The sequence below is a fragment of the Vollenhovia emeryi genome, unplaced genomic scaffold, assembly GCF_000949405.1.
Source record: "Vollenhovia emeryi isolate VEMERY1.0 unplaced genomic scaffold, V.emery_V1.0 DF939429.1, whole genome shotgun sequence".
Lineage (NCBI taxonomy): Eukaryota > Metazoa > Arthropoda > Insecta > Hymenoptera > Formicidae > Vollenhovia > Vollenhovia emeryi.
In genome coordinates, this window is record NW_011966937.1 from 45529 (window position 1) to 57488 (window position 11960).

At 41.6% G+C, this 11960-nt stretch overlaps 1 protein-coding gene and 1 pseudogene across 1 annotated transcript in view; both read right to left on the reverse strand.

Annotated features, from left to right (window-relative positions):
* Nucleotides 1–977, reverse strand: part of LOC105557713 — a 3497-nt gene extending 2520 nt beyond the window's left edge. The window contains exons 1-2 of the mRNA XM_012005027.1: nucleotides 788–977; nucleotides 21–686 (exon numbers count right to left, since the gene is read on the reverse strand). Coding sequence (XP_011860417.1) covers nucleotides 21–686; nucleotides 788–977 — 856 coding nt within the window. The remainder of the gene's footprint in view (nucleotides 1–20; nucleotides 687–787) is intronic.
* Nucleotides 978–3976: 2999 nt separating this feature from the next.
* LOC105557714 overlaps nucleotides 3977–11960 on the reverse strand; it is an 11660-nt pseudogene continuing 3676 nt past the window's right edge.

Genomic DNA, 11960 nt, shown 5'->3' on the forward strand with positions numbered 1-11960 from the left:
TGGCACAGCCAGTGGGAAACTATGTCCTTCGTCTTCTGCTAATTGCAACAAGGTCCGTACGGCTGAGAATGGTGCGACCTTCGTCCCGTAGGTAACCGTTGTTGAATGATATGGCACCTCATTGAGCTGATTGTCCATCCAGAGTATCCGCTGTAACTCCCAGTCATCCTTGTGAATTTGAATCGGTCTGTCCATTTTGGTGATGTCCGTAGCGAAAATGTAACGATGTCTACGTATCCATGGTAGAACATCTGAAATGTTCAGATGTAGCTTTGCTCCAGTGTACATGAAGTCGTTGACCGAGTCGCCTGATGTGGATGCGCTAGAGCCATTACAAACTACCCGTAGTTTCGTTGTAATACTGTCAGGCTTGAGAACACCGTGATGTGGCAGGTGAAAATGTGAGCGATGACTAGAGATGGATGATGCCTTCGTCATGTGGTTGAGTGTCTCGTAATCAATCATGAATTGTTGATAGAGACGTTGATAATTCACATCCGTTGAGAATCGTCTGCGTAATCCCTTCAGACATTGATGAGCGACGTTGTAAGAATCACCCAAAAGATCTACTGGTGAGTTGAGTAGAATCCTGACGATGTACCTCTCTGAAGAATCACGAGAGTGTGTAGTCTTGAAGTGCTTCTCGCACCTCTGCTCGTTAGTTGACTGGTCCAAGAACGAGCCATCTAAAAATGGAGAGTTGCGCTATCGGCATGAGTGGAGAATGCCTAATAATATTGGGCTTGATGATTCGTCCGTAAGCGTCTGCTCCGATGAGGATGTCAACTGGCCGAGAGGTGAGAAAATCTGGATCGGCTAATGTCAAGTTCCTGAGATGCGGCCATTCTTCCGGTTCCGCCTCGAAAGATGGTAAGATTGATGTAACTGTCCGGAGGACATGAGCTTGAATTGTGGCAGCTGCGTTGGAATGTGTCGAGCGTAACGTGAGCGACACGACTCCTCGTGTCCGAGTACATTCTTTGCCTGCAATTCCATTGACGGCAATACCTGAGTATTGACGAGGGATGTTGAGCTGCCGAATGAGATTCTCCGTGACGAAGGTGAGTTCGGATCCTGCGTCAATGAGTAGACGCGCTGAGTGATGAGTGGTGGATGAGCTGATCACTGCCAAGGCCGTGGCGAGTAACGTTGAGCAGGATGAGCGGACGTGTGAGCTGATCTCGACGACTGCACCTTCTCTTCAATTTGAGGGCGTGACCGATGAACCACAGGTTGATTGAGCGGACGAAGCTGTCAGTGAGTGGCGAAGTACGCAGATGATGCGTTGCGCTTGTGTGTGGCACAGCGTTTCCTCCTGATGAGCGTTCCCCGAGAAATCCTCGTGATGAGGGAGCGCAGAGGGCCATGAGACCTTGAAGTAGGTGTGCTCCTTGAGAAACGCCTTGTGCGTCTCTTGCAGGAGACTTCGGGAGAATTTCTGCGATGTCCTTGAGAGTAGAGATCCGACCCAGCTGCGTCTGCACCCTCAGGGCGAGTTCCGTGGAGGGTCGAACCGGAGACGCCGTCCTCGAGGAGAAGCGATCTCCCGGCCGCAGTTCCAATTGCTGAGTCACCGGGCGGTCCGCCTTGCCCGTTTTATGATCGTCCGACATGGTGAGATGACACGTGAGAGAGCCGTGGTATCACATGATCGATGAGTGTCACTGTGTATATGAGCGCCGAGCGGAGATAATGAAGTCTCTCCACGTTTGTGAGCTGCTCGTTTGAGATGATCAGACTTGAGAAGAGATCTCGAAAGGCAGGCCATGCGGCATACTCCCCGGTGAACTTGGGGAGTGAGATGTCCGGCAAGCGTGAGTGTGTCTGTCGGGTCTCACCGGCTGATGAGCTGTCACGCGCGAGGATCGTGAGATTACGTGATCAATGAGTGGAACCGTGTGTGTGCGCGCCGCTGATCACACGAAAGGGCCGTGAGATCACGTGGTCGCTGAGTGGGACCGTATCCTTGCGCGCCGCCGATCACGTGATCGCTGCGTGGTTGAGCTAATCTGTCCGAGAGCCTCGCCGCTATCCGGCTCGAAGGACCAAAAAATGTTAGCGATTCTCGCTAGGAGAGTTCGCTGGTTACCGCTGCGGATGGAAGCAGGGTGAGGACTTAGCGGTGAGAGGCTCAAGGAACGAATGCACGCGTGATAGGGTGGAATATCACGTGATTGTAACTCGGATCGTTTGAGTAAAATATCGTGTCACAGTTTAATAAGGGTAATATGCTTACAGTTGAGCAGTCTATGAACTAACGGTGGATGAAAAGTCTTTAATTCACTTGCGCGGTTCGATATTATTGATCGAGAGTCGGCCTCGTGAATGTAGATGCCCGTGAGCCGTGTCCACGCGGCGCCGGCGTGCGATGCGTGGTGAGCTTGAGCTGCCGTTGATGCTGTATCTTTGGTCCTGGATGATTCGCACTGTTGAGTGTTCACTTTTGTCCGCACTGAGTCAATTCTCGGATGAGAAAGAGTCCACAAGAGCACTCTAAAAGTCTTAAGCACTACACGACGCGTGTACTAGGTACGGTTGCCATGAGCCAAAAGCCGGTAACGTACGTGAAGAAGCGCCGTCGCCTCGTGTCGCGATCGGGCATGCGCGCGCAGCGCTCCTGCGGCGCTGCACGATCTGACCCGGCTGATGCTGCCATCACGCCGGTGACGAACTGCCCGAGACTCAGAAATGAATCTCGAACACGTTGCCACTCCTCTGTAGCCGGTTGCCACGGCATAGACTGCACCAATTGTTCCTTGATCAGGCTACCAGGCATCCGGAATCAATTCGTGCCACCGACCTGACAGTTTTCTTCGCCATAGCTAATTCCACCGTTCGTCGAAATTCATTCCGAGGCTCCGCGTGCGTGTCGATGAAATAGACCTCCGTATAGTCTTCCCCGCTTTCGGTGTCGAGCTTCGGTTGTACCCGTAGCACTTGACTGCGCCTCTCAACGATGCTTCGTTCTCGCTCAAGTTTTCCTTATTCGCCGGTGATCCCGACGTACGAATGAGCGGAACGGCCAGTGGTTTCATCCTCACGCTCTTCACCATTCCCGTGTCTCGTCTAGGTGGGTCCAGTGAGATTTTCTTAAATCCTCTTAACAATCTTAACACACCGATCCGAAACATTGCATTTGAGCCTGGTTTCGTAACATTGCCAACGGAATGCCCTCAATTATATGATCAAGCAACTCGTCATCGGGTACTGGAATGCGGTTTCCCAGTAAAAGTTTCTAATGGCAGTTGTCGTCGAAAGCCTTGCCCCTTTGCCATTCGCGTGCTTCGAACTGTTTTCTAAGTTCCAGCTTCCCTGGACGTTGGTCGAACATAGACGCCATGGCTGCCAGCAACTCATTCGTGCCCATTTCAAAATGTTCGACCTTCGAGTGTTACCAGCTAAAGGCCTTCCCTTTCAGTTTGGAACCAATTAGAATTTTGGTAACGTTGTCGTCCAGCTCGTACGTGTTCCGCAGCAACATTACTTGAGCCTTCCATCTTGCAAAGTCAACCCCGGAACCGTGGTATTCGCTTAATAATTCGCAGATGCTTTTAACATCGACATTTAAACGAACAGATCTCGCCGAATTACCAGATGAGAGTGACGATCTCAGGATGGTGTTTTCCTACGAAGTAAGTCGTATCTCTCGTGCCATTAGATCCGGTTCGCGCTGTAACAGCTCGAATTCCCGTTGTCTGAGATGCTGATGCTATCCGTTCACTATCCGCATCAGATACTTCCGGTACATCCTCCGACGAATTTTTGCTTAACGCGACCGCCTCATTGACCCATTCGCCCGTAGGATCGTTCTCCTGCATCTTTAAGATTAGCTCGGCCTTACGGCCCGTAAATGGGAGCTGTCTATTTCTTAAGACACTCTTTATTTGCTCAATCGTTAACTCATTCGGATTCATAATTACCGAATAAACGTTTCGACAATCTTTCCGTACCTTGCTTGGATTCTAGCCTGCACGGTTCACGGAACGTCCTTGGTTTGCCGATTGTGGGTGTCGCAGCACATAGCGTCACGACTTTTCCCTCGATGTTGTCGCAGCACACAGCTCCACGACTCTCCACTCTTAGTTGCAGTACACAGCGTCACAACTCTTCCCGTTGATCGCCACTTTCCACCGGCGGTTGTCGCAGCACACAGTGTTACGACCTTCTCCTCGACGTCCTGGTTGCAGCGCTGAGCGTTACAACTCATCCCGTCAACCGCCGTTATCCCACTTCTGATTTGTTGGCCCTACATTAGGTATTAATTTGAGAAATCTTATAGCAGGTTTCAGAAGACCTTTATTCTTTTTTTCCGTTCTATCATCTCCTCTCTTAACTCTACCGGCTCCCCGTACCGGTGCGCTACTGTCTCCAAAAATCGTGCAACAGCGCCCCATGGCCCACATGTTCACCTCGTTTTTGGTTAAGATCTACTTTTTCTATATAGTAATATTAATCCTCAAAGTGCTTCTGTGAGTGATCGGCCATAATCCCTATCCTAGTGAACACTAAGTAATAGTTACATAATATAAATACATATTATAACTTTCTACTTAACAATGTTAATGTAATATAATATATGGGTGTTATGTAATATAACATATGGGTGTTATATTGCAATTATCTTGTTGAGTAGGAAATTATAATATTGATATTATGTAACTGTTACTTACAACTTGTTACTGGTTAGTGTTTATTGGAATGTTGAAAAATACTTCAACATTTTTCTTTATTTTATTTTATCGGCAACCAGGTCTGAAACTTCCCGTACTGATAGATAAAATTTACAACTACAACATGCTTAAATTTCAATGTTTTCTACTTTCGTTCGATTTATGTAGGAGCCACCTTAAATGGAGATATCCGTTTGTTATTTAGTAAGTAGATTATCCGATTATACACTGGTCAAAAAAATTAACGCAACAAGAAATTTACATCAAAATTTCACGAATTTCAAATAAGCGTAACTTAGCGAAAACTGGTCGAATTGAAAAGTTTTTTTTTATTTTATAGGGCAAAGCCTCTGCTTTAAGAAGCTCTTATTGGAATTTGCATTCACTCTTCCCATTTCCCGGAACTTTCTCAAAATCAAGATCATGTTTTTTCTCTAAAAAATTGCACACTTTAACGCACTGTGCGGAGTGTAGTAATTTTTCTTCGCCAGTTCTGCTTACGGTATCAAAAAGTGTATACTTTTCTCTTCAATTAAAAAAAAAGAAGTTCCTACGATTTTTTTTCGCCAGATCACAGCTCATTGAAATAACCCTTGTGTTTGCGACATTACCGACGATATCTCCGTTAAAAATCATCGTAGCAAGATCGTTTTTTTTTTAATTAAAGCTTGCACTTTCAGCTTCAAAAACTAGTCACCAGATTTTTCCTGGAATGCATCTGCGCCGCTGTAGCTTTTAAAATGTAAGGACATGTTTTTACCTAAAAAACTTTGGTCAGGTGCCCGGGCGTAGGAAATTTTTCCTCGCTAATTCTGCTCGAAGTATCAAAAAGTGTGTACTTTTCCCTTCAATTAAAAAAAAAAGAAGTTACTGCGACTTTTTTCGCCAAGTTACAGCATTTTGAAGTAACCCTTGTATTTTCGTTCATTACCGTCGACATCAGCGTAACCCAATGTGCACGTGGAGGTTGCCGTTCGGATTTTGCACATCGTGTGGCCCTGAAGAGGGCCAGTGGTGTATTCATATCGAACATACTGGGATATGATGGGAAGAAGGCTGCGTGACTTGTAGGACCACACAATGTGCAAAACCGAAGAGAATACGCGACCATGACCAGAATGAAAAGTATTATTATCAGACATGGAACAACGGAAAATAAACTTTTACGCGCACTGAAATGACTAACTGTACGTCTCCGTGTCGGGGCTTGACTAGCGTACGGAAGTACGTACAGTGTTTTTGTCTAGCCTAATTTGTACCTTTTTCTTTGGACCCGAATAAGTTTTCAAGGTACTGGACAGAGCGCTTACCGAAGTGGAAGGCTTGTCCGTAGCGTCGGACGTGAACGGATCGTTAGCGATCGAAATGTCGTCCGGTATAAAGTGAGCAGGCTTAAGACGTTCTATCGATACGGCCGTGGGCCTGCCGTTAATCTCGATAGTGTAGACTTTGTCCGACGTCCTTCCAAGCACTTTGAAGGGGCCCGAATAAGGCCGCTCCAAAGGCTTTTTAACTGCGTCCTTACGGAGGAAGACGTGCGAACATACTGACAGTTCCTTAAATTGGAAAACGCGCTTTTTATAGTGGTGTGCCACCGGTATTGGCCTCACCTGTCGCATGTGCTGTCTGAAATCGTCTACAAAAATTTGGGGGTCCGGTGTAAAATCTTCCTGTAGGAAGAACTCTCCCGGAATCCGCAGTACTGTGCCGTAAAGAAATTCGGCAGGGGAGGCTTTCGTGTCCATACGCACGTGAGTGCGTAACCCGAGTAAAACGGTAGGGACGACGTGTATGAAAATCAACGTCTTCAAGCAATTGTGGTAAATGATCCCTGAGAAATTCCAAAAAATTTACACTATTAACATTTTCTTCAAAGAAATAAGGACCAATCAAGAATTCGCGCATTCGGAATTCATAGCGTGATTATTCGTGCCAAAAGAAGTAACTTTTTCCTCTGGCAAAATTGCGTCTGAACATTACTTTTCAAATAAGAGCAACTTTAAGGTAACGAATAAGCGCTTTAGGTAACGCGTGAATCAGGAGCGGCAGGCGCACGGCGTGCCAGCGCGTCTGAGCGTGTATGCTATTTTACTATTTTGATAAAAGTTTTTATAAAAACTATGCATGATACCTAAGTATCGTTAGTTTGAACACATCTTATCTTAATAAGAGAATATGTTGCAATTAACATTACCGATTAATATTACCGAAGCAACGATTGAAAGTCAAATAAGAAGATTAGATAAGACGTGAATAATTGTGAACCGAAATAATTGTTCCAAAAAATAATAATAAAATTAGCAACATGTCGCAATATTCTCCACTCGTATAATTCATCGTTATAATCACACTTCTTTTCCGTATAATACAGACACGTAAAACACATGAACGTTTCTGTCATGAACGTGTCTGAACATGACAGAAACGTACACGCTCAAACGCGCTGGCACGCCGTGCGCGTGCCGCTCCTGATTCACGCGTTACCTAAAGCGTTTATTCTTTACCTTAAAGTTGCTCTTATTTGAAAAGTAATGTTCAGACACAATTTTGCCAGAGGAAAAAGTTACTTTTTTTGGCAAGAATAATCACGCTATGAATTCCGAATGCGCGAATTCTGAGACACTCTGTATAATACCACACCAAACATTCACACTCCAGCGATGTTGATTATCTTCTTGTTTATGCCAGTGCGGGTTAACATCCGACCAATAATGGCAATTATGTCTATTCAATTTACCATTATTTTTGAACGTCGATTCATCAGAGAACATAACATAATAGAAGAAATTCGGATCAGCTCGGATCATCTGTTGTGCACATTGACAAAATTGTACACGCAACGGCATATCTGCTTGAGTAAGAGCTTGTGTTAACGTGATATGGTAAGGACGGTACTTCATTTTCTTCACAATTCTTAAGATTGTTGTTCTCGGGATACCAATTTCTCTAGCCATAATACGACTACTTGTATGAGGATTAAGATGAATGAATGCCAAGATAACGTGCACACGCACATCATCTTCATCATACTCATGATGTGCTCTTTGACGTTCTAAACGGCCTTGGCGAGCGCTTAGCTCGAGGTCCCGGATTGTAGTATGATTCAGATGTTGTTCTCTTTCGGGGTAACGATTCCGGTAAACTCGTGAAGCTTCATGATAATTTAGTTGACATTCTCCGAGAACAAGGAGTATATCAACAATCTCTGAGGGACGATACTCAGCCATGGGTATTGTCGGCAGACGTAAGCCTCTGATTGTGAGTAATAAAGTTTGATACTCCGATCAACAGCGGAAGAGATTTTCGTAATCAATTGATTTCTAAATAGTGACAAATTTGCTAGTCGATATTATATTCTTTGGAAACAATAGAGGGTATATTGTTTAAAAAATAGACTATTTGAGATGAATAGAACATGAAGAACAATCAAGGGATCAATCAGGTTTGTACTTCTGCGATTTGTAGCAATCGTCTACATGGGCTGATTATTATTAATAGAAATTAATAGGAATTAACAGACTGTAGATACAATTGGATGGAACTACAATAAGGAGACCACAAAGGATTTACATACCGTGTGTCTGCGTGTGTGTAAATGTGGGATGTGTATAAGTATGTGTGAGGTATGTGTATGTGTGTATAGGTTATGTGTGAATGTATGCGGAATGTGTGTATGTGTATGTGTGTGTGGAGTGTTCGTGTGGTGTGTGTAAGAGCATGTAAAGTGTGTGTACATGCGTGTAGGTGTAGGTTATGTCACATAACCTATGTTTGACACATAACTTATGTGTGAGTGTGCGTGGAATATGTGTGTAGGGTGTGTGTGTGTGTGTGTGTGTGTGTGTGTGTAGGGTATGAAGCATGTTCGAATTACTTTTACTGGCTGGATCATGTTCCGGTCTTACCTTGACTAGTTGAATCTTGTAAACCCTCTCGCATGTTGATGCATCTCTCGATCAAGTTTTGCGGAATTTCTTCATATCAAGTATGAAATTACAATACAACAGTACATAAAATTACTACATGGATTTCAATTAAAATAAAAAAATTGTCATAAATTTTATTAAAAAGAAAAAATTAAGTATCAGATGTTGCATACAAATTTTCTGGATTATGTAATTCAAGATGTCGCGAATCTAATTTGAAATTCATATACTGTACGTCATGTGCCTGAAAACTGGATCGTGCTACACAAATTGCAGAAATTGTTTCAATGGACAATCTATTTTTTTTCACGTCGGTAATAATAGAAAAAATACGTTCGGTTTCTGCATTAGAATGGGGCAAGGATAAAACTGCCTGAACTAATAATTCTAAATTTGAAAACATTTTTTCCCTATCAAAATCTTTATACTCTAATATTTTTGCCTACATTTCACTAAAATTTAAACGTGCTAATTCAGCTTTTTCGAATTCATTAAAAACTGTTGGTAAAATTGTCCATTCATATGCTAATTTTGATATATCTTTATGAGCTATACACGAGGTAATACAAGATAAATCTCTAATTTTATTTCTACTTTTATCATATAAAGCTATTGTAAGATCTAAAAATGATAAATATTTAAAAAAAGTCTTTTTACGGTAAACGTTTCATCATTTCGCGGATGGCTGTTTTATAAAAATCTAAACATTTTAATTTTATTTTGTGTGCACATTCTGACGGAAGTGTTGTTAAAAATTTGTCACATTCGGGCCCCAATCGAATATGATTAAGATATTGGTCATCATTTTCATTATTTATAGTTAAGGTTACGATGTTTTTCAAAGCCTCAGGAGTCATAAAATTAAGTGCTATTTGCCGTATTAATTGTTGACTATTTGAATGTAATGTATGAATTAAAATTTTGTGTTTTTGAAAAAGAGCATTAAATCTATTAAAATAATTTAAAGAATATTTAAGAGCAAATACGATTTTACTATATTATCATTTAATAGAGTTAGAATAACTTCCGCAGATTTTTCTTCACTTACTGCTAAAATAAAATAACTTTTTAAAACTTCCCACTGATCAAGAATTCTAATCACGCATTTTTGCAAAACAAGCCATCGTGTGTTAGATAATTTCAAAATTTTTTTCTTTTCTACTTTAAAGAACTCTTGAAATTCTGTTAAAATTGCACACCTCTTTGCACTGCCCGATATATGTATAAGTCACTATTCTCCTTATTAAGGGGTTATATACTTGTACACCTAGAGGCTTTGAAAAGAAGTCATTTTTTCGCGTTTTTTTTAAAGAAATGTAAAGCAAATAGTTATTTGGGCATTTACTATCAGAATGTACATTATTTTTACTATAAAAAAATTAAACTTGGGTTGAAAATATTAATAAATAACGAAGATATCGCAATTAACGCAAGACCTTATTTTGCAAAAGACGTTTTGCGGTGCCATCTGTAGATCATAGAGAAGTTATCTGAAACAGACGGGACAAGAATTTTTTAAAAGTTAATGAAATTATCTAGTCTTTCTCATAGCCGATTTTTAAAATATCGATTTTTAACAAAATGGCGGACAATTGAACTGAAAAGTGCGATTTTTGAGGAAAAATCATCCCTTTCTTTTGGCTCTAAAACAAAATATAAGCGCTCTATAAAAAACCCTACGACAATGACTGCCTTTTATTATATAAATTAAGTACCTATACCAAATTTGAATTAAGTCGAGTCGTTTTTGTACGAGATATTTTTGGCACGCGTTTTGGAAACATAGTTTCGAGAAAAACGCGTTTAAAGTTTGACATTCGGTTAAAACATATTATAAAAATATTTTCTTGAAACTTACATCGAGTCATCCACTCCAGGACCATATAACAAACCCTCCATAGACGATGCAGCTTCCAAAGCTTCGATTCTAGCTTGTCGGCGAATTCTTGCGTCTCTCGTTGCTTCCTGTGTTCGATGCTCGGCAATGCGGATCCGCGTTTTGTCCTCTAAAGCGGCGTATTGATTGGCATACGGCACCGTATGAATTCCCATTGTTTGCATAATTTGCAATAATGCCGATGTACCTTCATTGAAGATACATGCGGCAATATACGCTGATAATTCGACGGTAAGTGCGCCGCTACTCAAAACTTTTGGTGCGATTCTCCAAGTCAAGTTGTTCAAACTTTCATTATTATTTTGGGTGAAACCTCCCACGCAACGCTCCAACAAAATGTCCTTTCTGAGATCGTTATAAATTGGTCGAATCGCTTCCAAGACATCTTGAGGTAACGATTTATAATCATGTTTGTAGGCTTCGAGAGTACCGTCGGCTTTTGCTCTCGCTGCCAGCTACACCATGAATCCGAGCCTTCTGGGCATTTTTTATGTTGTGGTTTTGTGTCCGTAGAACTATAGTGATAAAAAGTTGCCCAGATCGCCGCATTCATTTTATCCTTCGAATTACAATTTCTCCGAATAGCTAGACCATAATAAATGCTAAGCTTACCGATCATTTTTCCAGTCAATTTATTTCGAACCCTGAGACCTTTATTTTTATTTTTACAATTCCGCGAAATATGTAGCCAATCAATATAGCTGTTCCACAAAAGCTGCAAGTCGATTGGCTACGCATTTCTCAAAACTAGAACTTGGACCAAGTACTAGCATCATGGACACAGGCCTTAATTCGCCTGAATAGATACAGAGTTTCTAAATTTCTAAACAGTTGCTATTCTTTTCATCGGTGCTGTCGATACGTTATTGGCCGAATGAGATGTATTTACAGAATGGTTACGGTAGAAGAAAGATACGCGTTATACATATATAAATATTCATTGTTATATTTGGCGTAATTTGTTGATGATATCATTACTTTTGTAGAGAAGATAGTTTTGTAGAAAAGATTTTTGTAGAGACAATATTTTTGAAAAGGTATTTTTGGAAAGATATTTTTATAAAAATATTTGGTAAATGTGCATAAAAAGACCCCACCTTCCGATGACCTTGATCTTGACATATGTTGTCAAGGTCACCCTCCTGAGTAACTCTTAGAAGTTTTTAGCCGGCGGTCGTTATTCGTTAGAAAGTTATTAACAAAAAAAGTTTGGAATTGGTAATTCTTCAGTATAGCTGCTCCACCTCCAAAATCAATCAAATTGGTCTCATTCGACGCGTTTTTCAACGAGAAACAACTTTTTCGTCAGACAAAATCGTTGCTCTGCCCTGCGAAGCGAGATATTAATTGTTAAAGTTGACAACTTTTAGAGTTAGTTCACGATATCATGTACGTTTAGGATGGCCTCACGTGGAAAATTTCTGACACCATGTACAATTCAAAGAATGTATAAGTGTCTTTGAGTAA